This window comes from Miniopterus schreibersii, assembly GCF_964146895.1.
Source record: "Miniopterus schreibersii genome assembly, chromosome: 4".
Classification (NCBI taxonomy): Eukaryota; Metazoa; Chordata; class Mammalia; order Chiroptera; family Miniopteridae; genus Miniopterus; species Miniopterus schreibersii.
Window position 1 is genome coordinate 81,265,908 of NC_138105.1, and position 27,858 is coordinate 81,293,765.

Here is a 27,858-nt window from a genome sequence, read left to right on the forward strand (position 1 = left end):
GTGAGAGATGCTTTTGGTTGGGCCAGGGCTGGTGGAGATGGAGAGAAAAACTAAATTTTTAAAAACAAAAACCATCTGCCAGGGTTGAGTGAATTAAATGTGTGTTTAATCTACCTTATTAGTACATCATTTCATTGCCAGTCAACTTTTTTAAACATTTGTGAAGGTTGGCAAACACACCAGCTAAAATATACTGTGTAATACTCTGAAGGATTTTGGCATGTTTTCTGACAGCACTTTTTATGAATTAGTATCAGATACCAAGATTTCTAAAATTTTCATCTCAATGCCAAAGATTGTGTGAGTTTTCTGGTCACTAACCCAAGGTTCCCAGCCTTTAGTGAACCAAAGACACACCCCCCCCCCCCCCACACACACACCCCTGCATAGCAGCTTGTTTGAAATTTAAAGTCTGATTCAATAGGTCTGGGGTAGGGCCCAGGAATCGGCACTTTGACAATCCACACCTCCTCCCTTGGTGATTCTGAAACAGGTAGTTAGTTAGCTGATGACTTTGACAAACACTCATGTAGCAAAAAGCACCCCCATGGAGGAGTTTGTTCCCATTTCACTTCCACCACTGACTTCTGCTAATCGGCCACTCCGTCTCACCCACCTCTGCTTGGCTAACTTTGTTCATCTCCAGAGCGGCTCCAGGAAGCTTTCCTGATTACCTGGAAGCTCCCATAGTATAGCACCCTTGGTTCCATAGAGTGCCTGCAGCAACAGGTGACTAAGAGTGGCTTAAACATCTAGACATGTCTAGTTTACAGAATAGAAAGCCCAAAGAGGGGCAGGTTAATTCAGAGGCTCAGCATCGTCTCAAGCACCCGGATTCTTTCCACTTTAGGTGGCTCCCCACAGAGTTCATCATGGGCAGTAAGGCTGCAGTTCCAGCACTCCAGGTGAACAGCAACCTCCAGAAGCCAAGAAGAGCAAAGAAAACCTCTCATTCCCGCCCACCCTCCCCTGTGTCTCAGTGGCCAGGGGTCTATCGCATGCTTTTGCCTAAGTCAATCACTTGTCAAAGAATGAGATCATCAGAATCAGTTTTGCCAATCAAGACTCCTTCCCCAAGTCTGGGAGAGGTCGGGTCACAACCTTTCCTGAACGATATGGCCGCTCAGGGGAGGGTAAACAAGAATGAGTTCCCAGGAGAGAGGTTAGCCGAGGAAAAGACGAATGTCAGTTGGGAAGGAAACAACAGTGTCTCCTACCATAGTCCCCCTTCCTCTCTCCTAGCCCCCACCATTTCCACAGTTGGAGTGTGAGTCACACGAAGGCAGGGACCTGTGCACCTCTTCCATCACCGTGTCCTCAGCTAGATGCTGTGGGTCATGTTAGATACATGAGGCCCAGCACGAAGTGGTACAGGAATATTTGTTTAATTTAAATTAATAGATTGTGATTCAGATGGGAAACTGATTAATTAGGATATTAGTAGTTGGTTGCAATTGACAAAACCCCAACTCCAACTCACTCAGCTTTTTTAGAAAGGGACTGCATTATATTGGTTAGTATACCTGGGAAATTCGTAAGTACAGGGGCTTCAGGCCCATCTGGATCCACAGACTAAAGTGTTGCATTTGGGGACCTGTTCATTCTTTCTTTCCATCTCTAGTATGCTCTCTCATCGTGGGGGGCAAGATGGCACCAGGCACCCCAGACCACCTCCTCTGGCTAGGCAACCCAGATGGCTTCTCCAAGAGCTCCAAAAACCCCAGAGAGGACTATGTCCCGTGCCTGCCCATTATGTGGAAAGAGGCTTGGGGCTCTCTGATTGGCTAGGCTTCGGCTACTTTCCACTCCTGTGTTGGAACAGGATCAGCCCACCCAAACCCCACGGAATGGGTTCCCCACAGAAAAGAAAGGTTCCTTTGCCAGAAGAAGCAGAGAGCAGATGCTGAACAAGCAAAACAACAGATGTCCACTACATTTACGGATGAAAAAAAAGCTGTTTGCAGGGCCTTACACGTGGGCCAAATGAGAGAGTGAACAGTTTCCCCCACACCCCCAGACTATACAAATTAAATTGGAAACCGAATGATGCTTTGTTTTCTAAAGATGAAAAAGCAACTTTTGTCCTTTGATTTTTTGGGAGGGCCTTTGTTTTTATAAAGTCTTTTATTTCAAAAGGAAATATTCTTCACCTTTCATCCTATTATCTTTTAGTCCTTTTATTCTTTTTCTTGGTTACTTGTCATGTCGACTTCTTCATCCCACATGTCACGTATCAATGATCTACTGAAAAATATTAAAATGCCATCTCTCCATGGTGCTGCCTCCATTTCTTTCTTTCTTTCTTTTTTCTTTCCCATCAGAAATAATTCTTAAAAATCTTAGTACTCCATGTTTGGACTGCTTTGATTCCTTTACCAAGCTCTACCCTAGGCTGGAGCATTTAGAGATATATACTCAGCATTCATTCATTCGGAAAGTATGAATTGATTGCTGGCTAGTACCAGGTACTGGGTTCAGCATTAGATAAACGATAAAAAACAATCTTCCTACTCCACCCTGGAATTCCTTTGAAGTAGGAGCTGAGTTTACTTTATATCTCCACAGTATTTAGCTTCATTTTATTGTTGTTGTTGCTGTTATCATTACTATAGCAAGCTTTGGCACAGCACTTGAAATATACCAGACAATGCACTAGATGCCTTACCTCTGATCCTTTCAAAAGTTCTGAAAGATAAATACTATTATTGCCATTTTACATATGGGGAAAACTAAGGCTCAGTGGCATGGCACCTTGCTCAATCTCACAAAGCCTGTGAGAGGAAGAGTCTGGATTTGAACCCAGATCTAACAGGCTCCATAGCCTATTCTCTCTCCAGCTCACAGAAACCACTCCATAAGTACCATGTAGAGGGATTAAAATTTGCTTCTGCTTTTCTGTGAAGGCTGATCCATCACCTTGCTTTTGGAATGCAGGACGTAGACTTTGAGTTGTGTATCCTGTAGTGAGGATAAATCCGCAAGGGCCCATTCTTTATCCTGTTCCTCTTGTGACCACTGGCAGACATCTTCGAGGCTACATCCATCTGTCCCCAATCTATACACCCAGTTTCAAAATACATCTGTTTGAGGGGCTTTGGGCCTTGGTTTCTTCATTGCAATACTGTAGGTCAGGAATGTCTAATAGAACTTACTACAGTGATGAAAACGTTCAATTTCTGTGCTATTCAGTACAGCTGCCACTAGCCACATGTGGCTTTTGAGTACTTGAGATGTGGCTAGTGTGACTGAGGAACTGAATTTTAAATTTTATTTAAAGTTAATTAATTTTAATTTGAATAGCCACATATGACTAATGGCTACCATACTGGACAGTGCAAACCTGGAATAATCTTTATAATTCTTTTCACCTCTGATCTTATACATATTATTGAGTTGCAAACAACACGTTTAAATAAAATGAGATAAAGTATTGCAATGAAATGGTATAGAAAAAAAATCAGGACGTATCATATATACTTAGAATAAGTTTTGTTTGTGAAACTTTTGTTGCATATATTTGTGTGCTGTGTCATTTGGCAAAATTAATTTCTTCCAGTGGATCATGGTCAAAAAAAGTTTGAAAACTTCTGCCTGTCCCTGAGTAATGTCACTGAGACCTTGAGAGTGATATGTTTATATGGTGCTCTCTTATGCAGCCTGGGGCTCTGCGAGGCCTCATTTCAGGAGTATTCTGTTCTTCCAGATCCTACAGGCATGTGGTGAGCATGTGACTTTTCTCAGATGATAATTGGAAGTGACTTTGTGGTCATCTATCTGTCTGGGTGCAGAGATCCCAAGCTGGTGGCCTGCAGGCAGAATCCAGCCCCCAACACAGGCCTCCTTGCGACCTTGGTGTGTATCTGCAGGATAGTAACCCTCTGGGACCCAGTACTTCTCCTTTAACTAGGCCAGTCTTGCCAGTTTGGTCCCCTTTTGGGTCGATTTTCCACTGACGTTATCTCCCTGGCCCCTGAAAGTATTTTGTATTGCAACTGTGTTTAATATGCCTAGGATATTGGATTTGAAAGGAAACAGAATGCAACCCTTTTACTTTCTAGATAGAAAAACAGTGACCCCCCAAATGGGGAGTACCCTGCCTGAGGTCTCTCAAAAAGTTAATGGCAGAGTAAAAAGATGAGAAGGAACTGGTTCCCTCTCAGGGAACAAGGAAGAACCAGATAGTAATAGAAATCTTAGCAGGACAGAGGACGAAGGAGGGAAAGGAGGGAGGGAGGGAGGGAGGGAGGGAGGGAGGGAGGGAGGGAGGGAGGGAGGGAGGGAGATGGGATGTAGTGGAATGATGGCAAGCTATCCTCTCAGCCCTGGGCCTGGCTGTCAGGTCTGATTTCTGTGAGGGGAGCCGCTATTGTGGTGTAGTCACACTGTAGGAGTGTCTCGTGAGAGGATGACTACAGAGGCCATCAGAAAGAGCCCTGTAGAACTTGAGCAATGGGACAAGCACTTTAGACACCAAAGAAGATACTTCCAGGAAACCTCTGCCCTCTGGGAATTGAGGCTGCTTGGGATGGCTTTGAGAATTCCCTGACGTGTGTCACCTACACCTCACTTTGGCCTGTCCTTAGGCAAACTGTCCCTGGTTTGAAAAGAGGGTATTTTCTCGCTGGCCCTGATGTGGCCAGTATGATGGGGACCCTGAGCAAGTTCCTCCCCTTCCCTAGCCTCAGGGCTGTATCTGTAAAGGTGAGATTGTGGATGACAAGGGGCCTCGATTGCTACCTTGGGGAAAGAGGGGGTCACAAGTAGGTGACATGCCAGGCCCTACCCACTGCAGTCACAGCAGCTCATTGGGTTCTAGGCGGTATCACAATCCAGTGCCTGCAAGCAACTGGCAGTGCAGGAGGCAAGCTGGCCAGGCGTGAGGCCAAAGGAAGAAGTAGCAACCATGGTGCTCAGGAAGGGTTTAAAAACAAACACCAAGCCGACCAAATAAAGCATGTCTGGGAGCCACATCCAATGGAAGTAGTCCCTATCTAGGGGATTTCCCTGAATGACCACGAGGTCATCGTGTGTTTGCATTCGATGCGTGGTTTGCAGTGGAATCAATATAACCTGGAGGCCATTTCTTCATTTCAAGAAAGGATTCATAGCTAAAAAAAAAAAAAAAGGAAACCTCTAGACTAGATATTTACTATGTATCCTCTGCTCTGATACTGAAAACCTTTAAGTCAAGGGAAGCCCGGGTGACAGCTGATGATCTTGGATTTCCCACAATATATCAGGGCTTGATGGCCTGCCATAGCCTCAGGAAGCAAACATTGTATAAGTATTAAAACCTCTGGCTCAGAGGCCAAAGGACTGAGTCACTCACAGAACCAAGACAATTGCTGGCTTCCTGAAGTTCCTCTATTTCCAACATGGTTTCCAGGACCCCAGATAAAATCCAAATAGTATTTTTCAGATAAGCTATAGAGATGCTGGAAAGGGGTACCACAAGGTCCCAGTGCAAGGCAGCCCTGTTCTCCCTGCTTGGGGTGCTTGGGCAGGTCCCCCTTTTCCCCTCAAGCTACACTGGGCAGGAGGAGGCCCTGCTGGGAAGGCCCCCAAGTAGAGGAAGGGGAGAGAGAGAACTGAGCCTCTTCTAGACCCACTGATGCCTGTCTGAACTCTAGCTCTAGCATTTACGTGTGTGACTTCAGGCAAATGAATTAACCTCTCTGAGACTCAGATGCCCCATCTTTAAAATAGGGATCTTATGGTGTCTGTCTCATGGAGTTGTAAGAATGAAATGAGGTGACAGGGCTGGCATGTAGTCATTGCCCAATTCATGTTAGCTGTTCTCAGCTATTTTTGCAGCTCCTCAGTGTCCCTGCCTGGGGGCTTTGGAAAGGTAGTGAGGGACAGGGCAGTGGCAAGAGCATACCCTGGGGATTTCCCTTCTTCATCAAATCCTGGCTATTCCTCAGCCGTTCTTATGCAGCTCTGTATATCATACTCCTAAAGCCCCGGGGCCAAGTGTCTCGAGATGATATGTTGGAAATATTCGCCAGTATTTCCCCTCCCCCCCTTCCCTCTATTCACTGAGCGAGGCCTCAGGGCCAGGATGGGCAGCAGAAGCCAGGGACAAGACGGGTCGCTTCCTGGCTTTTGAGTTTCAAAAGTCTGTGCCCTCAGAACAGGAAGGATTTATTACAAAGCTAAATATTCCAGAGACAGCATAAATTAGAGAAGACAGAAGGGGCTTCTTTACCCCCAGCTAACAAAAATGATTCCCTGGTCCAGAGTGGGGAGGAGAGCCTCAGGAAAAGAAAGGAGAACTTGGATCTGTTTGGGTCCTTAGAAAGAGGCCCTGTGCCCGACACAACCCCAGCGAGCAGTAGAGGGGTTGCGGGGGGGGGGGGGGGGGGGAGTGCAGGGCAAAGTGGCTGAAACTTAGTTTCTTCCTCTCTTGAAATAGGGACCTAGTTGAGTTATAAGAAAAAAATGAGGTTTTGTTTTTTGTGTTTTTTTAAAAATGTAGTCTTTTATTGAATGCAATCAGATGTATACAGTTCTTTTATAATCATAAGATTAATATATAAATAAGTGAAAAGTTTACTCTGTGGCATTGTATCTGGACAGCTTTCTGGATTTGCAAAACAAATGACAAAATGCAGTTCCCACTTTATCAAGTGACTTCACACAGGTGAAGAGAGTACATCACTCCTGTCATGGGAGGCAACTCGGGCTTCCTTGCCGGTGACACCTCTGTGGTGAAGGCCTGTTGGGTCTGGCCCAGATCCTTCCTGCTATAGCTCTAGCGTGCAGCTGGCTGTCAGGCAAGAGCAGCCTGTCTGGCCAGGAGCGTGCCGTTCCGACACATGTCCTGACAACACATTTCTGGAGAAGGCAGCGTGAGCCATGTTGCCAACCACATGCCATGACTGTGGAACAGGCTGATGGGCCTGGCAGAGAGACTATGGAGGAGTTTCTGTCACAGCAAAGGTTTCACAATGTGGTCTTGGGGTGACAGACTGTGTTACTGACCTGCTGACACGGGAAACTGTGGCCAGGCCGGGGCCATCTGTGCAGAGACGAGGGGATTCCCAGGGTGTTCCGACCTCTGCTTTGCTGCAGCTGCCAGCACCTGCAGAGCCTTCCTCTCCCCGGGACCAGGCACGCACACCTGTCAGGCTGAACCTGCTGGCGCCAGGGAAGCTGCTCAAGGCTGGGCCTGGGGGCAGCAATCGCAGCTCCTTCGTCATCTGCTGTAGATGCTGAATTGCTGTTCCCTGGTTCCTGGACTGTACTCTAGACCCTCCACCATTATCCTTATATCTGTGAGATGTATATGTATGCACATTTGTAATCAGCCGGATAATGGGTGAATGATTACTGTTGGCAGAAAAATTAGATACTCCTTTTAGATTCCCCAAGCCCACTTCCTCCCAAGGTAGCCACTATTGGCACTTTTGTGTGGCAGGCAGTAGAGCTTGGTGGTGAGAACACAGGTTCTAGAGTCAGACTGCCTGGGTTCAGATCCTACCTCTACCATTCACTAACTGTGACCTTGGACAGGTTACCTGAGCTCTCTGGGCTTCAGTTTCCTCATCTGTAAAATGAGGATAATAGTAATATCCCCTCAGTTATGAAAACTCAATGAGATGATGTATGTAACTTGCTTGGCACAGTTCCTGACAGAGTAACTACTCTCTAAATCCTGTGTCTTATCCTTCCAGACCTTTCCTTATGCATTTACCCCTTCTATTTCTTCATGCATGGCTCCATTAAACTCTATGCTTCTGCGTCCTGGAACACTGACCCCCCCAGCCTACCTATGCTGACGCTAAACCTCAGCATGGCTCCAATATTGCAATGTCGCCTTTTGTGAATCCTCTCTCCACCTTACCATGACCCTGGGACTCTGTATCAGCCCAGCTCACTCTCTAGGGTTTGCCCTGTCTTTCATTCTGTTATCGTAGAATGGATACCCTCACACACTGATGCAAGCAGAAATTGCTGTGTGAGCTCAGATGAATCCCTTCTCCCTTCTCGGCCTCAGCTTTCTCATTTGTGAAGTGAAACCACTGGACTAATTCTATTCATTCTTTTATTTATTTGCCAAGTACTTATTAAGCACTTATTCTCTGCCTGATACGGAGGGTGCAGGAGCAAACAAGACAAAAATGGTTCTTGCCACTGATCACAATCTAGTGTGTAGGTAACCTCCCAGCCCCCACTGCTCTAAAAGTCTGATTCCAGGTATTCACAGGAATATAGATGTAATGACACAAGATGACAGACATATGCATGACCCTTAGGGGTTACCAAAAGCAGCTCTCACAGTTTCCCTGTCGGAGTTTTCAGAAAACAAACTGCTCACTTAGTAAGCACACACAACAAACACTCGAACATGTCCTCCTGGAAACAGCAGATGTGCCCAAAATACACCGCCCCAGGATAACATAATTCATAGCCTCTCATTCCCACAACAGGAAACACCCAATTCACACATTCCTCTGCAGGATACATCAGAAGCATGTCAGCCACCCACCTCTGTAGCCTACAGAAACCCATAAACAGGGAGCCTCAGAGATGGGGGAAGAAAGCAGAGGTTACTTAAGGTGGCAAATGGGCTGCAGCCAAGGGTTTGTTTGTTTTTCTTGACAATCAGCAAGGAGGGAAAACCAGAAAACCTTTGCCCAAGCTGGACTACTCCAAAAATGGATTTGACAGTGTTCGAGCCAAGCTCAGTGGCAAGTGGTGGGGGTCATTTAGAAAAAATTTCTACACTGGATTGGAGATAGGAATGCACAACTTCAGAGATCCTTTAACTTCATTATTGCTAATATTAAGCCCAAGTTACATGCCAAGCAGTGTACTGAGCACTTTTATATAATTTAAGTAATTTAATACTCATAAATGACCTGAGTTATTCCCACTCCAGATGTGAGCAAACTGAGATGGGTGCCACACCCTTAACTTGCTCAAGGTCACATAACCAGCAAGGGGCAGGAGTGGAACACAAACCAAGCCCTCCTGACTCCAGCGTCCACACCTTTAACCTCTGTGCCCGCCCTTCTCCTCCCTTCCAGCGCATGAGGTCTCAGCACAGCAAACGGGATCTGTGTCATGGGCCATGACTCAACTCCCAAATCGAATGCAAGGTCCCCGTTGGTAACTACCGGTTACTCTTATATACAGGCCCCGCCCTAACCTTTCGGGCAGACGGCTTTCTGCCTGTGAGATGCCTGGATCCACACTGGCGTCTGCTCCTCCGTGTTTTCGCATCCCTGTGAACACACCCAGGATACTTTGGGCTCTAATGAGCGGTGGGGAAGCTGATGTGTGACAGCTGCTGCACCCACTTGTTTTCCTGGGCCCTGGGCTGTTGTGAGCTCATTGCTGAATCGGTTCATTCTCTGCTTGATGTTTCGAGGTTCAACCAGAAGCCCCACAGTTTTTATTACACTTCTAGCCAATTATTCACAGTTGTTATACTGTCTCCGAGTCAGTTTTGTCACTCTTTTAATTATACCCCAGCATAAGATGGGTGCTTCTACCTTTTAAAGACTGTTTTAAAGACGACTCTATTAGGATGTGGGAACACTGTTATCTACAAGGTCAAGTGACCCTCAGGGGAGGAAAAAGTATTGTGTGGGCACCACATCAGCAAAGAGAACATAGCTTAGGTCATGTTTTTACGAGAGAGGAAGAATGCCTTTATCTGCTTTTAAAAGTGACTAATAAATCTGATAACATACAACACAGTTAGTTTAAAAGTGAGACCAGTTAGTGGTGAGAAGAAAGTGCAGAGGGAGAGAAAGAAGCACAGAAAAGGACTCATAGAGCCAGAATCAATTTTTAATTGGAGGGAATTTTATAAATCATTGTCTCCAAGCTGACTCAGAGACTACAGAGGGAATTGAGGCCTGGGGAAGTTAGATGATTTGCTTAAGATTATAAAACTAGGTAATAGCAGAGAGGGAATTAGAACCCAGGTTATCCCCAGCTCTGTCTATGAGAGAGAAACACAGGAGATGAAGAAGAGAGGGAGGGAGGAACTGGATGCTGAATTATTCAGCTCATGGGCTCCTTTTAGCTTACCAGGAGGCCAGTTGCCCCTCCCCTTCCAGTATGTTGTTGTGTTCCAACAATTTTAAATTATCTTTGTAACATTCGGGAAGAGCTTTACTTGCGAATTTAGTTATGGAATTAAACTGTATTTGCTTTTAGAACGCTGAAGGTTTGGTATGTATAAAAAGAGGACTTAGTGTTTCGGTCCTTTTTAATCTCATAGGCATTGACTAGCTGATTTTCTGTCATAAAAAATTATACTGACAGCCACTGCCAACTGATTTTCTTGCTTTATTCTTGGAAAGATTATGATTGTTCAGTCATGCAGTGCCTGAAAAATTGTGATTTTTAAAAAATCAGTATTTATTTTACTGCTCAGAATCTTTTGTTTCCAGATCAAATTCAGGATGGGTGAATGGGTGTGTAATTGGTTCCTACTGCAAATTATTTTTAAAATACATCTTTAAAGCTCTTCAGGGATTAAAAAAAAAAAAAAAAGATTTAATTCTGAGGTGGTAGTCCTGAATTAATTTGTATGTTATTTTTATATAAATAGAACTCAACCATGTTTATTTTGTTCCACTCTCAATGCCTGGTGTTCCATTTGTGAAACTATTAGGCTTCAGTGTCCACTATGGCAGCCACTAGTCACATGTGGCTATTTAAGTGTAATTAATTAAAATTAAATAAAATTTAAAATTAAGTACCTCAGTCACACTAGCCATATTTCAGGTGCCTATTGGCCACATAGGGCCAGTGATCAATATACTGGACAACACAGATATAGAACATTTCTATAATTCAGAAAGTCCTATTGGACAGCACTGCTTAAGGACTAGTAACTGGGAATGTCTCTCCGAGGTGTCCTTTATTGATCAAAAAACACTAAACAGAAGCCAGAGATTCCCTGCACACATTTCAGAAACATATCACATGATCCATGTGTCTAAACTTTTTAACTTCGTAGATTATTTCACAAGTAAGCAGAGCTAATGTCCTTTGAGGCTGTCTGTTCTCAAATGTTGCTCTCAGGGATGGGCAGTTCCTAACACATGAAGCAGTTCAAAAATGCATATGTAAGTCAATTTAGAATTCAAAAGATGTTTGCCTGTAAGACAAATGTTATAAATCCTGTGGCTTTCTAAGATGAATCATTTAGTACCTTCTGAGATAAAAATTAGTAGAAATAATAACCAGCAGACAATGAACAATGAAATTTTAGTGTTTTAGGGGGAGAACAGGTTACAGATCTATGGAAAGACATCCTCCATACATACCTACATACAGAGAGGGTAAGATTAAGTTGCTGATTTAATTAGCCAAGGAAACAAAATCTCATTGGAAATGAGGTGGCTTCCAGCGCAGAAGCAGATGTGAGATATCTCAGCATAGCTTCCCTTGACCTCCAGAGTTCCTCTTGGTACTGTCTGGATAAGGAAAGGTCTTCACACATCTAAAAGCTCCAATCTTGCTACACTGCTGCCCTTTTATAATCACAGCTTACATCAACAGTCTTGAAAGAACTTGTACCACCAATGTGTGCATTTCTGTTCATGGGACTTTTTTTACAAATACCAGACATTTGTGGATTTCTGGCCACAGCCAACATCACCAAAGCAGTACCCTCATCCTGAGGGAAGCAACAAAGTCAAAGCTGGGGGCCCCATCAGTAAATGGCCCCAGAAAGCCTATTTTCCCAATCCATCTCCTCACTCTCACTCTGATTTTTTGCCTTTCTTTCTGAGTGGTTCAAAGACTGAGTTTTGACTGAAGACCATGATCACAAATTCATTTCTCCAGAAAATCAAATCAGGAAAAAATCTACTTGATCTTGGAAGTTGGTTCTTGAGTTAGAAGAGGTAGATGAAAATTTGTGCAGTGATTCTGGAGGGACTTTTGGGTATTTCAAGAGCTCTAATCATTGGGGATGATTATACTATTTGTTCTTATTTTATTTTCAGACTCACAGCTTTGTTTCCCCCAGCAACAGATCACCACACTGCTCATATAAACAGGGTCATATTTTTCTCACAAATTAGGGGCAGAGAGGAGAATGAAATATTTCCCAAGGACATGGAGCAGGAATAAGAAAAAAGAAAAGGAGACAGGACTAAAGAGAGCGCTTGCAAACATTCTGGGGAGTAGGCAGGATGCTGAGCTGTGGGGAGAATGTGATGGTCATGATACCAGTGATGCCGGTGGAGCACTTAATGCACTTTTTGAAATGCTTTCTGTGTATTAATCCATTTAATAAGTTAATTCATGATTTAGTTAACCTGCTAACTCATTTAACTTTTGTCTTAAAAACAGGAAAAAAGAGTTGACTGAGGGGCACGAACTCATGAGAGAAAGAGTGTGAGGATACTACTCTCCCACCTCAGATAGCAAAGTTGTCAGAAGCATAGTCAGGGCTAAGGAAGTAGCTCTTTGCCTTACAGCACACGTATGATTCAGGACCCCTTTGAGTGGAAGATAATCGAAAGTCCTGCTTTTTGTCTTTAAAAAGAGGAGAGTGGATTAAATCAGTTACGGAGATCATCTTTGAAAATCTGAAGAAAGCCACAGGAAAATGTACACAACACCAAGTTTTATACTTAATTAGAAGTAGTAAATCCCAGGTGTATCAGTCAGGGTATGCTGCAGCAACAAAAATCTTAGAGACTATAACAACAAAAATGTGTCTTTGCTCGAGGTAGACGTTCATCACGGGTTAGACTGCTCTACGATTCCTCAATCAGGGATCTAAGCTGACGCATCCTACACAGCAGCTCGGTGTCATTGGATGCTAGGCTATGGGGAAAGCAACATGGCAGATCACATACTGGCTCGTAGGGCTTTTAATTAGAAGTGACACACCTGCCATTTACATTTCATTGCCAAGCAGGTCACCATGTGCAATCCTTCATGTGCCTGGAATAACTGATTCAAATTTCAGTGAACAGACATAACAACTACTATACTCGGTCAAGAAACTCTGAACTATGTGATCTCTAAGTTCTTTTGCAGTTCAAGGTTCCTGTGAGTTCAGAGTAACTCACAATGTGCTTATTCAGAGTTTAGCCAGTAAGTCTACATGTCTAAATGATAGACACCAAGAAGGGACTGAGAAGTACAAATTGATAGTTACAAAATAGTCAGAGGGATGTAAAAGTACAATATAAGGAATAAAGTCAGTACTATTGTAAACTATGTATTGCCAGGTGGGTAGTAGAATTATCAGGGGCTTCACTTCATAAATTATATTAGTGTCTAACCAGTATGCTGTACACCTGAAACTTATATAAAATAATATTGAATGTAAAAAAAAAAATCAGTGAAGTACCTGGATCTCATTCCTAATTTTTGTCCCTGCTTCCTATTTAGGACCAACTAGAGAGAGCCAAATGTGCACCCCTAACCAGTCACATAGGACACCCCACTTCTACCTGACCACCTAGAACTTCCCCAGGCCCACAGCCACCAGTCAGGGCAAACCTGGATCCTTCCCTTATCCCAACAGAAAGCTTTACCATTCCTCTGCCTGCCTTTGAGTCTCTACCAAAATGCCAGTGATGGGGGCTGACTCCCTTGCTAGAGAGAGCTCTGAATAAATAGCCTTTGCTTTTCTATTAATTAATTTAAAAAGACACCAATTCCCCTCCAATCAGGCAGTCAGACTTATAGCCAGGACAAGAGTGAGCCTTCTCCTAACAGAGTATGAGCAGAAGTTTTTGGACTATTACTTCCACTTTGAGAATGGAGTAATTGAGTGATTTCCTCCATGGTGCCACTGGGGTCTTCCTACAAGACAGAAAGCTCCATTCCTCACTGGCAGTTATCCCAACACTTAATAACGAGGTTGGCCCAGACAGCTGCTAATATCCCTCCCAACCCTGAGATTTGGAATTCTAGGCAGTTGCCTACTATGATTAAATCCCAGATGACCAGATTTTAGAATGGTCAAGCAAAGTCTACCTTAGGGAAGGGAGATTTAGAAAAGTAGCCATGAGAAGGTCAAAGCAAGGGAATGACAGACTCAATAGGCTGGTAGAGCTCTTAAACATCGTTAAATGCTGTCCACTGAGCTCCAACCCCCAGTGACTTCACCCCTTCAAATCACCACCACCTCTTTTTTCTCAATTATGCACTTTTGACATTTTCTCAATGTTATAGAAAGTGCTGTTCAAAGGCAGCTTTAAGATGAGTCCCCTTCTCAACCTCCTTCCTACTGGAGTGTCTCCCTTTGTGCCTTTTTTATGGAAAGTCTGTGCTACCATTGACCACACCCATTATCTAGATGTGAAAACTGAGGTGCAAGAGGGGATGTAACTTGCTTAACAAGAAGGCCCATTGGAGGCAGTGTTAGCCACCCATTTCTTTGAGACCCATGAGTCAATTGCAAGACCTAAATTCCCTTTGAGAAGTGTGGGGCCTGGCTTTGATCCAGAGATCACCCAAAAAATGGTATTTCTGGATTACTTACCTTGAAATACCTTACTTCCTCTTTTATTTTTCTTCATTTGTGAATCTGGCCTCTATCATTACCAGGAAAGTTCATGCTCACTCATAAGTCTCTGCCTGCCTAAGGAGATTTATGGACTCTGCTTAGTGCCACTCCCCTTCTAATGATGCCTTGGATTGGCACATTCAGCCTGATGATATACTGAAGGTACTTTGCTCGTCATTTGCACGCTTTCTGCCTTTTCTTCCAGTTAAGATTATAACAATGTGTTATGGCAAAGTTTTTAAAGAATGAGGGCCTTCTGGATGGTGATCTCTTTGTTTCTTTCCACAGTTCCTTATCAGCAGAATCCTTACAATCCGCGGGGCAGCTCCAATGTCATCCAGTGCTACCGATGTGGAGACACCTGCAAAGGGGAGGTGGTTCGCGTCCACAATAACCACTTCCACATCAGATGCTTCACCTGTCAAGGTAGGAGGCCCGATTTCCCAGCTCCCTTCTCCAATTCCTGGCCATGCTCCCACCCCAGGGACATGCCACAGAGGCAGGCAGAACAAACGTAGGCAATTGATATATATCAGCCTAAAGAGACTTTCCTTGAGTCTGTTATGATAATTGTCCCTTAAGCAGTGTGGAGTGAAGAGGGAGGGAAGGGAGTGGGAAGTGTTGGGATATGGAAAAAAGAGGGAGCCTGGTGACCCCAGAGTGATAGTGCTGACCCAGAAGGAAAAAGGCCACCCTGCAAGCTTGCCTTATACCTCTTTAAAAGAGTCCTGCCTTGTGCCTAAAAATCAATTTGAGACTGAATGAAAGAGCAAGTTGTCCTGGCGAAAATTCAACATGGCTCTGAGGTGAACACCTATTCCATGACAGTGTGGCAATACTCAAGGGTTAAGATTAGCAGCGGAGAAGGTACATCTTGACTTTAGTAAGGCTTGTAATTTGTGAGCAGATGGATGTTGGGTTACCTCTAATTCTTGCAGCTTATCCGTGGCTAACTTCTAGAACCCTAGACATGACTGAGCTAAGAATTCCTAGAGAAGAAAGCTAGCTAGCAGCAGAAGTAAGAGGGACTCAGCTGAGAGAGCCTGGAGAGACCTCTGGCTCTTCCCCAGTGACAGATGACCCATTTCTTGAACTTGCCTTCCAAGCTTCCTGTTCACCGTTCTGATGTTGGATTGCCCTGTGGGTTTAGAAACCCACAAACGGTCTGACCCCAAACCTGTAACTTCTCCCTACTGGTTCTTGATTTGTCCTCCTGAAGTGTGAGGAGCACTCTGTGTTAGCTTTTCCCTGTTGCTGCACTTCATATACTTGTAGCCAGTCTTCCTCTTGCCCAGTTATGTTACAAATCCTTAAACTGGGCCTCACTGAAATTATCCCAACTTATATCATCACCCTGGGATCTTCTTCCTTGATCTGTTCTGGTTTGTCACTATCATTCTTACAACATAGTGCCCAGAACAGAGCACAGCCCTCAAGGCTGCCAGGATAGCAAGAACTGCATTAATGTGACTGATATGTCCTGAGGAGCCACTCCACACCATTGATGTATATTGAATTTAGGGTCAATTAAACCCTCCAGATCTTTCATTTTAGTAACTGCTTCCAACCTTAGCCTCATGTATTTGAGATTAACGTCCCCGGCCATTGAGAAAAATCCTGGATTTCTTTCCTCAGGATCTAACTGGACTCATCACTGAGCAAATAAGTTAAATATTCCCTGCTTTGTTTATGGAGGCATATGTGGGATGTATTTTCATTGATGCAGTTTAAATTTTACGTTGAGAATTTGCAAACCCCTTTAATGCAAATTGACCTGCAAGAGTATCTTGGTGAGTGACCATTTTTACATCACCAGAAACTGAGGTAGGACAAAGGGTAAAGATAACAGAATTGTTATAAGGAGGTTTGAGCTATGACTCTGCAATTATAGTCTTGAGAGAGTGTATTTGTTACCTTTTATTTATGCCAAAATTCAATAGCTTAAAACCATCTTTTAGCTCACGATTCTCTGGGTTAACTGGGCACTTCTTCCAGTCTGAGCTGCCTGCCTCATCATGATGACACGGTGGGTCAGCTGGCTGCGGTTGACAAGCCGTTGTTGACCTGAGTGGCTCCATATGGCTTCTCATCCTCCAGTAGGCTGGCTTAGACTCATCTGCATGGTGGTCTCAGAATTCAAGAGCAATAAGCAAGACCTTTTCAAGTCTCAGCTTGTGTCATACTTGCTAATATCCCATTGACTAAAACAAGTCAAATGGCCAACCCAGATTCAAGATTATGGAGAAATACTGGGGTGGGGGGAGGTGGAGGAGGGTATAGGGGGGATAAATGGTGATGGATGGAGACTTGACTTGGGGTGGTAAACACACAGGACAGTGCACAGATGATGTGCTGTAGACTTGTGCACCTGAAACCTGTGTAATTTTGTCAACCACTGTCACCCAATAAATTCAGGAAAAAAGGAAAAAAATAATAATATATAAATAAATCTGTAAAAAAAAAGATTATAGAGAAATAAATTTTGCCTTTTCTGGGAGGACCTGCAGATCAGATTTCAAGGGTGTGGCTGCAGAGAAGGGAAGAATTTGCCCATTTTGACAGTCTGTCACTGGGAGGTGGTAGAATCTTTTTTAATGAGGATCTTAAGGGGGCAGGGAAAGAGTATTATTTTCAATGTCAACTTGCTTAGTTAGAGATGAAACAAATGAGAGGATTTTGTTTCCAGGGATTAGTTACACTAAATAACCTTCTCACTTGAAAAACCTAAAATCTCTATGAATTTCTTTTACAACTCTTTTAATATGCACTACTGTGCTGACATGAAAGGAAGATGTGAAAAACCAAACTAAAAGCAGAAACCCTGCTGTGCCTGCCAGTGCCAGGTTTAATCCTGATGGTTTATGCTGCACCCTGAAGACCTTGAGCTTTTACCTTGATGGCTCTATGGATCATGGAGAGCAGGAGGCGAAGCCTGGAGCCTGGACCAAGTAGGAGCCTAATAAGAGGCCTGAGATTCCCCCTTATGAAAAGTCTCATGCTCAGTGTGTAGATGGATGGGAAATAAACCTGCCCTGGGGAAGGAGGCAGCCCTGAGACACGCCAGGGCCAACTTCGGCACTGGCTGGAAGGGAATAAAACTTGTATCAAAATGTCTATCCATAATTCACCCTATATTGTTGTGGATACATCGCAGACGGTAAAACTATAAAGAAAAGCATGAGAATGACAAATACACAATTTGGGACAGTGAAGGAAGAGGATGCTTTAGGGAGAGGCAAACAGGCTCCCAAGGTGCGGTGATGCTCTATCTCGTAAACTTGCCAGCGAATACCTGGGAATGTATTTTAGTCACCTTCTTTAAACTGTACATATAAATTTTATACATTTTCTGCATGCAAATATATTTCACGATTTAAATATTTAAAGTAATGAGCTAGGTCACCCCCAGGGGCTGTTCTAACACTTTGATTTTGAAATTTATAAAAGTCTTGCTTGAAAAGTTGAAAATCAACAGAATTATATGACAGAATCCTGGCCTTTCAAATCCTGAGGTTGTGTCCTGAGTTACCACCTGGCTACTTCATTTTACAAATGAGGCAAGTGAGCTCCAGAAAGGTGAGGCAACTTTTTCAAAGTCACACAGCACCTGAGTGGTAGAATAGGAACATGGGAAGAGGTCCAGTGACCCACAAAACAGGGCTGCATGCAAGTCCTCCTGCTAGGCACTGTATTTATGGTGAACATTCATTCTGGATTTTCTCAAAGCACTTCTAACTTTTCACATTCTGTCCCATTGTCAAACCTTATGATCTGCTTTTCTTTAAAATTAGCAGACTTTATATTTTTGATTCACATAATAATAATGACCTTCCTGGGTGTGTTGATTCCACATCAGTTCTATACTGCAGACGCTCTCCATGGCCTTTCCTACTATTGGAATGTAGGGCTCTGCTCAGCCCCAGAGACATCTGTCATGGGCCAGCTCGCCTTCCATCCCCATGCTCCCACTGTATTTCCAGGAGCTCCTGAGATTCTTATCAACCTTAACATCCTTTCTACCAAAAACTTCCTCCTGCAGCTCCTTGGGGGAAAAGGAGGAACTGATTGTTCCAAGTTTTCTTGTGGCCTCCTGGTTTTCTCCACTGGGAGAGGTGGCTGTGGGGGTGGAGTTGGCAGGGGAAACAAAGGAGAGAAAAGAAGGGAAAAAACAGGAGCTGTTTCCAATGAGGTCGTAGGCCATGACCTAACTAATTCCACAGCGATGAAGTCAATTGATCTGCCACCTGCACACCCCAGAACAGTCTGTACTCTGGCCTTGCCTTCCCTCCATTGTTTGATGGGATACATTTTCATGAAGCCTGATGGAAGAAGAACCCTTCCCACCTCTCACCTCTACCACTACTTCTACTATTCACCCTGCTTCTCCCTAGGGGCAGGCTCCTGGGGCTCCAGCCCTACCTCAGGCAGGTTCTAAAATGTTTAGGCACATGGTAAGCCCTGAAGGAAGCTCTCCTTCTCCCTGGACTCCCAAGAAGGTAGTGTCAAAAGGAGAGCTCAGGTCATTTTACATACAAGTGAACAGAGGCCCCAGACAAGACAGGGCCAAGTTCATTGTCACCCAGTTAGAGGCAGTGATAAGACCAAAGCCGTGGGGGTCTGGCTCCCAGACCACTGTGTGTCCTGCTGTGCTGCACTGGTGCCCTGGTGTTGTGACATCTGGAGCTGCCCTCCTCCTCACTCATCCTGGCCCTTAAAGCCTGCCTCTGGCTTGCAAGGTGAACAAACACTTGCAAAATATTTCTGGCATCCACCTGGAATTCGTTCCCATTTTAACCTGGCTGCTTTTGCAGAACAACTTGCCTTATTCAAGATGAGGTGGTATTTACTGGGGTGATATCACCCTGTCCAGGCCAGGTCCTCACACTTACAGGCTTGGAAACTCTGTCTCATTGGTTTCCCCCACCATTGGCCATGCTTGAGAAGGCTGACTTGTGCTAATAAAGTCCTCAGGAAACCAATGTAGAAAGCCAGAGTACTTGTTTATTAATGTAAACAAGAGCTGTAATTCTCCATTGTACTAATTCATGTTGCTCTAACCAGCTGCTTCTCTCCCGAAGGCAATCTATGTAGAAAGCGACACTGTCAGGCAGCCGCTTGGTGAATGCAGACTCAGAACAAGGGAGCTGGTCATAGGTTTGAACGGGCTCTCCAGTGGCCTTCCTTTGACTGCTGACCAGCCCCTTCCTGGCTGGCCCATCCTTGCTTTAGCTGGATCAATACACTCAGCAGTTCTGGTGGCCCTGAGAGCCATTGAATCTCTTGGAAGAAACTTTGCCTCTTTCTGCTCTGCCCATTATGTGTTGATTTCATAACTCCACTCTCAGGGAAATCTCATTTCCCACATTTCAAAGTCCTTTGTGGGAAGACAGTCCCATCTGATTCAGTTGTTGAGACACCTATGATTATATCCACCTGCTCTTTTATTATCTGTCCTATACATCTTCCTGTTGTCCACAAGAGTATCCCAAAAGACCTAATGAAATACCTCATAAAATCATGTTACTTTTCTCTTCAGAAGCTATCAAGGCAATTAATCATTTTTGCAACTGAGTGATGGAGAATCATTATAATCGTCTCTCTACTTTTGTATATGTATAAGTTCTTTGAAATTTTTAAACACTAGGGGAAAGACCATTCATGGCTTCTCAATATCCTATAAAGCCTAAACTTCTTAAGCTGGAACTGGGCCCTCCTCCAACTGGCCTGTCAATATTTTCATGTATTACTGTCCTCCAATCCCTAAAAACACCACCCCTTCTCCAGAGCTATCTCCACACAAATATCTTTTGCAACTTCCTGCCTCTGTGCCTTAGCTTATTCTGCTCTTCAAAGTTCACCTTAAGTGCTGCCTCCTCCAAGAAGCCTCCCATGACCCTCCCCCACTGACAGTGCTTCCTTTTGCTCCCCCTCACAGTTTTCTGCCTGCACCAGCCAATGGCCTGTCATCATGATTTATGTTCAATATGGTCTTCTCTCCACATACATTATTAGCTCTTCAGTTTGGGGATTGTGCTTTATCATACATGCCTGGGAACAGATGCGCCCTTTATGATTATGAGGACAGATTATAATCTTCAAATCACCCATCCCACTGCCATCCTCAATTAAGTCTGGTTTGGGATTTGAGTACATGGTCCCTATACCTAGCACACCTAGCACAGAGTCATGCATGTAAGAAGTGCCCCCCCAAAATTTTAACTGAATGATTCTTTATCAATTTCATGATACACCAGCTATATAGCATTGCATGAGTCACATTGCCTTAAATTTTCATTCACTCGTTGAGAGGATTGTACAATATCAGTGGTCTCAGTCACATGCATCAATCAACTGGGGAGTATGTTAAAATGCAGCTGCCCAGGCCCCAGCCCCAGGGAGTCTGATTCAGGCCAGGCATCTGCATTTTAAGACCACCAGGTGATTCCAATGCAAGTGGTGGTCTTCAGGCCGTACTTTAAGGAACACTGGCCCCAAAGGCCCCTGAGTCTGATGTGCCACCATTCTGTGTCCACTCATGACCAAGTCAGACACTGGTCTGGTCTCAACAAGGACCTCCTGCTTGCAGACCCTCTCTGGACTCAATCTGCATTTGTTTCCCTCCTTGTTTCCTCAAGTGTGTGGCTGTGGCCTGGCACAGTCAGGCTTCTTCTTCAAGAACCAGGAGTACATCTGCACCCAGGACTACCAGCAACTCTATGGTACCCGCTGCGATAGCTGCCGGGACTTCATCACCGGTGAAGTCATCTCCGCCCTGGGCCGCACCTACCACCCCAAGTGCTTCGTGTGCAGCATGTGCAGGTGAGCGAGTGGCCAGGGGAAGCAGGGATTCTCTGCCTGAGCCCCCAGGGAAGGGAATAAATAGTCTTTCCCAGGTAATTCTGGGGCCTCTAGGGCTTTGTGCTGGACACTTGGATTTTTAGAATCTCATGGGTGGAAGGATCCAACAGGCCAGTGGTTTTCAAACCTTTTAATAGCTGAACCCTTTCTGTCAAATGTGATCTAATGTAAAACACTAGTTTGTCCTTCAATGAAGGCATAGTGAGGTCCTGAGCGCCCACACTCAGCCTCCCATTTCCCATCAAAAGGCCCAAAGGAATCACTGAGTACTTTGGCCTCTCAGTACTAAATTTGGAAACCATGCATCTGGCTCAGGCTTCCACACCTCAGCCACAGTGCTGCAGGTATATCTGTAGCCATCCTCCATGACCCTGGCAAGTGGCCCACTTCCCTAAGCCTCAGCTTCTTCATCAGTAAAATGGGCACCAAAACCATTCCAGCCTCATTGGGTTTTCATGAAGATCAATGAGATAATACACCCAAAGACCTTAGCTCAGTAACTGGTACATAACTGCGTCTGCTCCTGTTCTTTTTTCATTATCACAATGATAATCATCTAGCCTCTCCGAATACCTGACAGGTGAAAGAAAGCTCACCCCTTCCCTCCTTTGTACCCCCAGCATCACTTATTAACTTAGCAAATGTACATTGGGGTTCCCTGTATGCCAAGTACCACATTAAGGAGATAAAAAATAAACAAAACCTCAACCCTGACCACAAATACATTAAAGTATAATGGGCTCTCTGATTAAGTCATAAGTAAAACACTATTAGACTATACATATGCATTTTTTAATTGGGAAAGGAATTTATAGATTTTCTCCCCATAAAATAACCACCTGTTAGTTATCAATTAGAGTTTCTGATTGAGACCAGTGACGCAGTGTGTAAGAAGTGGAATTCATTCATTCATCCATCTCTTAAAATCTGGGCCCTGGGTTCAGAGTTCCCAGATCCACAAGAGGTTAGCACAGGAGGGTCCACACAGTATAAAATTTTCTCAAGCCCCATAGAGATGTGGTGCCTCCCCAAGGTGATGCTGTGTCCTTTTACCACGAGTCAGTGCCTGAACACTGATCCAAATGCTGCTCCCCAAACTCTTGTCCCCAGCACACCCTCCATTGTCCCACGCTGCTAATACAAGGGCAGTGGAGCCACTGGCAGCCTATGTCCGGGTTATGCTCAGGGTCTGTGTCACAGGTGTCCCAAACTTCACATTTAAGAGTAGTTGAATTGTGTGGGGATGCAGGATGCAGTCTATATTTAGTTAGGGAGGCTGGCCATGTACCAGCTTGGGACCTCTGAGCTGTGGAATTCAAACTGCACAGATGCAGAGGAAGGGAGGAAGAGGTTATTTGTGGGCCTCTAAACTTCCTGGATGGTGAAAGGAAGAAATTTTGGTAAGTTTGGGAGTTGAATGAGTTCTCTTAGATATACAGGGATAAATCAAGTTGAGATGGAAAAAGTCCTTCCAGGAAGAAGGAACAGCTCTAGGAGGAGCTACTAACCACTTCATCCAACTGATGAGAAATGGAAGCTCAACTGAGTGTTGTGATTCTTCCAGTGTTAAAATCATGTAAATAACCCAAATGGGCCTCCAGTTCTGGTCCTGGCCCTAATTGAGTGGTTAGTCAGCCTGGCCCCATGAATGGTGCTTGAATTTATCTAGTACTCTAGAAGGCAAGCTGTATGTGTTACGAAGAGCTCTGAGCACATGTGTTGTCAGGGCACCAGTAGACACAGAATCCCTCTAGAGAAGAGGTATTGAATTTCTCCCTCATCCCCCTTGCAGGAAGCCTTTCCCCATTGGAGACAAAGTGACCTTCAGCGGGAAGGAATGTGTGTGTCAGACGTGCTCCCAGTCCATGACCAGCAGTAAGCCCATCAAGATCCGAGGACCAAGCCGTGAGTCCTCCCCACTGGGTACCTCCTTGTCTTTGGGCACTGTCTCCCAGGGCTTCCCTGTCCCAGCTCCGATATTGGCCCCTGCAGGCCTGGAGGGAAGTGGAGGAGGTTCCCACCCCGGAGGACTTCTGAATCATGGCCCAGTTGGCATATGGCCCAGACTGACGAGCTTCCCTAAGCACAAATGCAGGGAGAGCAGCTGCCTGACTATAAACAGTGATGACCTGTGCCATTGGGTGGGGCTTTCTGGGATGAGCTGGGCTCCTGATCTTATCTCCCCTCTGGATCCACACTCCCAAGGGCACCCCAACAGACATGACCAAGTGTTTTGCCCCCAGTGGCTATTTTTACAAACCCCAGTACAAAAGAATGCTTAAACGTGTCTTACAAAAGAGAACATATGAAAGCAAATCACAGGGCTGTGCTAGTGTCTCTTAGAGTGTGTTCTGTGGGCCACTGCATCAGCTCCACTGCAGAACTGGTAAAAATATAGATTTCCAGGCCCACTGTGGACTTATGGGAATGGAACCTAGAAATCTTCATTCTTAATAAGCTTCCTGGGTGATTCATTCGCTGTTCCTAAGATTGAGGATCACTATTTAGGGGCAAGGGGGACATCTGCCATGCTATAGGACGCATTATGTTTTATCACTAAACCATAGCTTTAGGAGGAAACTGAGGATCAAGAGTATACCTTGGAACAGTCATTCTAATTTGTGGAATGTCCATTCTGCTCAAGTGTGTCTGGCAGTAAGATTTCTAAATCCCTGTTCCCAGACCCCCTTGTCAGGCTGCTGACATGCACACATGGACTGGGCCCCCTGGGTCTCAGTAAACCACACTGGGCTCCAGTGTTCTTTCATGCTACGTGATACCCGCTGGCCTTGCCGGCAGAATCAATGAAACCCATTAGCCTCCTGTGCTGCATCACCGTGCCGGTGCGGGGGGGCTATCAGCCACAGCACCAGCAGAGTCAGCATGGTAGGCTGCATCCTGCTGAAGTGGGTGAGCATGCAACACCCCGAGTCAACAGGGTTTGGCTCCCAGGGGCTCCATTAGAGTCCTCCCAGGGCGGAGAGCTGGGGAGAAAGACCATGGGGAGGCTCCTTCCTTCACCCTTCCTTCCTTTCATTCAAATCGGATCTGTGTGTGGAATGTACAGCTCTTCCTTTGATGTCCTTGGTGATGCTCAAAACAGTTTGCTGCTCTGAGCAGGTTTTCATGTCAAGGTGGCTGTGTGCACACACTATAACTCCTTGAAAGCATCATGCAGAATGACAGCAAGGCTAGGATGCTGGGATGCAGGACCATGGCCCTGTGACTGATGCTGCTGAGGTGCCTGGAGACCAGTGGAACCACCTGTGAGGCAGTAGAGAGGAGGAAGCTGGGAATCAGTAGCCTGCCAACCTTCTGCATGATGCAAAGCAGCTATGTAGCCACACTGAGGCCCAGTTTAACCAGCTTTGTAGAAAGCAAATGTATTAGTATACAGGAATCAGACTAGCATACATCATAGTGTGTAAAGTGCTCTTTAAATGTAAAGTGAGGTATGCTGTTGACTTGGAGGTTTAATCTAGACAGTACATCAAAAGAGAACTGAGAAGAAGGTTCCAGAATGTATCATTATTTCTCTCAGTTTGTTGTGTTTTACTGTGTGCATCAGATCTCAGACAGGTGGGAGATTCCTCAGCTGAGTGTGGGGGTCTTGCGTGTGAATGTGTCCTTGGGGACAGGCTACTCAGTGTCTCCACCATAATTCTGCAAATGGGGAGGTAGAGGAAGGTGAGGAAGAATGGATAATGGGAAGCAAATGAGCATAAGGACAGTACTCCGGGGGGAGTACCCAGGACTACAGCTCATCTTATTGCTCAAGAAGTAAAGACATCAAATCTGTGGATCTACAGAGCACATATTTCATAGAAAGGTTTTCTGCCCGAAGGTCGTCACTGTCCCTGCTGCAAATTACTAGAGGGAATGTTGGAAGGACTGCTGAGTTCCCAAAGGAAAGAGGGGACCAAAACCAGGTTCTAGAGAGTGCTGAGGAAGGTATCATGAAAAAGAAAAAAGTAGAAAAAATGTGTATTTTTGATCTACAGGAATGTGAAGTTTTATCTCTGGAGGGTGAATAAAGACTTTCTGGAAAAGCAGGAGTAGTATCTACTCAAAAGAGGTCAAGAATAATACTCAGGAACTGTTAAGAGAAAAAATCATGTAACTTCCCACAGGAACAAGAAATGTTCCCTCACAGATTTCACTGACAAGAATCAGCAGCAGTAGCAGTTGCACCACCATAGTCACCATCACCATCACAACCATCACCACCATCACTACCTACACAATCATTACCACCATCACCTTCACCACCACCACCACCATCACAGCCATCATTATCCACAATTATCACCACCATCATCATCACAACCATCACCAGCATCATTACCAATACCATCACTACCACCATCACCATAACCATCACCACCATCATCACAACAGTGACACCATCACCATCACAGCCATCACCACCATCACCATGACAACCATCGCCAGCATCACTACCAATACCATCACTACCACCATCACTACCACCATCACCATCACAACCAGTGACACCATCACAGCCATCACCATCACTACCAATACCATCACTGCCACCATCACCTTCACCACCACCACAACCATCACAGCCATCATTATCCGCCACAACTATCACCACCATCACCACCACTATCACCAGCACCATCTCCACTGCTAACATTGATTGACTGTTACTATTGTCAGGCAATACACTAAATTTTCTATATATAATATCTCATTTAATCATTACAACTCTATTAGGGAGATAAGAGGAATTATTTTATAAATGACAAAAATGAGACTCAAAAAGCATAAATGACTTGCCCGAAGTCACACAGATAGTAAGTAATAGAACTGGGATGTGAGCCCAGGCAGCCTGGCCCTGGAGCCTATTCCCTTAACACCCTCTACCAAAGACATGATTTGCTAATTGGGAAGGAGTCTGTCCTTGGATTAGTTGCCTAAAGCAAGGTGGGGAGCTTGCTATGGCTCACAAAGCCCACTCATTTTTGCTGATCTAAGTGAAATAAATGAAGCAGTTAAAACAAAACTAAAAATGCCTGGGGTCTTTAGAGACTTCAATAAACTGAGAAATTTGAGAGGAACAGGTGGAGACCTCATACCTTCTGCCAGCTGAAGGTTATAATTTTGGAATAGAGGGAAACATATGAGGAGTGGACAGCTGGCTCTGCAGAAACCAACTAGGGACAGGGCTTGGTTATGACATGAGACTTGTGGGCTCCTGGATGGGGTACCTTAGGCTCTGCCAGTGCCCAAGAGTGGGAGGAGGAAGGAAAGGGGAAAACGGTTCTGATAAATATGAAGCCAGAACAATGGAGGATCAGCAATTTAACATGAAAAGAGAAACCACATGGAAAAGGTGTCCCAGAGTCCTCAGGAGGGGTCAGCAGGCCTTCCCTACTACAGGGATATTGCTTCTGGCCTCAGACAAGAGATTGGAGAATGCAGAGAATATGGGTTAAAAACATGAGAAAGTGAAATAATAATGACAGCAACCACATATTGGGCATATAAGCACTGTGTTAAATCCTTATGTGCCTGATTTCAGTTCATTTTCACACCAAAGTTATAAGGAAAATATACAGATGAGGAAGCTAGGGGAGCTGGGATTCCCCCCTCTGCCAGCCTCTTACCCCTCACTCTAAACACTCAACCCAACCTCTAACCACTACATTATACAACCTCCTACATTTTAACTCAAGGTGCTAGGTTCATCCCAGATAGATCACTACAGCTTAGGGAGATGGGACTTGTTACTAGAATGTGGCCATGAGAGAGTACATCTCTTCAAATGAGTTTATTGGAGAGATAGAGAATTGTGTTGTTGGCCGATAATATGCTTGTGGAATCCACAAGTGAATCTGATCCGTGGATGACCATTTCAAGCAAGGAGAAGCCCAGTGTAAGACATGAAGAATAAGAGAGAAACTGTAGTTGCCTTTAAATATTTGAAGGAAATGTCATGTAGGAAAAGAGGTAGATGATTCTTGGTTACATAAAATAGTGCTGTCACAAGGAGTTGCGTCTCGGCTCCATATAAAGAAGGCAGTCCTGACAACCTTCTCGTCCAAAGGCAAAGCAGACTTCCTCAAAAGGGGTTAGCTGCCCACCCTTGGAGGTGACTAAGCAGAGGATGGTGCCCACCTGTCAAGAATGCTGTAGAGCCCAGCTGGGCATGGCTTAGCGGTTGAGCATTGACCTAGGATCCAGGATTGCGGTTCAATTCCCTGTCAGGGCACATGGCCGGATTGCAGGCTCGGTCCCCAGTGGGGAGTGTGCAGGGGGCAGCCGATCAATGACGACTCTCATCATTGATGTTTCTATCTCTCTCTCTCCCTCTCCCTTCCTCTCTCTGAAATCAATAAAGTATATTTAAAAAAGAAAGAAAGAAAAATACTAGAAACACATTTAAAAGAAAAAAGAATGCTATAGATTCCTGCATTGGGTGAAACTGTAACCAACTGCTCTATGAACTCTGAGCCCCTCTGGAATTATTTACC

At 44.8% G+C, this 27,858-nt stretch overlaps 1 protein-coding gene across 1 annotated transcript in view; it reads left to right on the top strand.

Moving 5' to 3' along the window:
* Nucleotides 1–27,858, top strand: part of ABLIM3 (actin binding LIM protein family member 3) — a 101,131-nt gene that overhangs the window by 23,326 nt on the left and 49,947 nt on the right. The window contains 3 exon segments of the mRNA XM_081135333.1: nt 14,789–14,926; nt 21,136–21,319; nt 23,151–23,263. Coding sequence (XP_080991459.1) covers nt 14,789–14,926; nt 21,136–21,319; nt 23,151–23,263 — 435 coding nt within the window.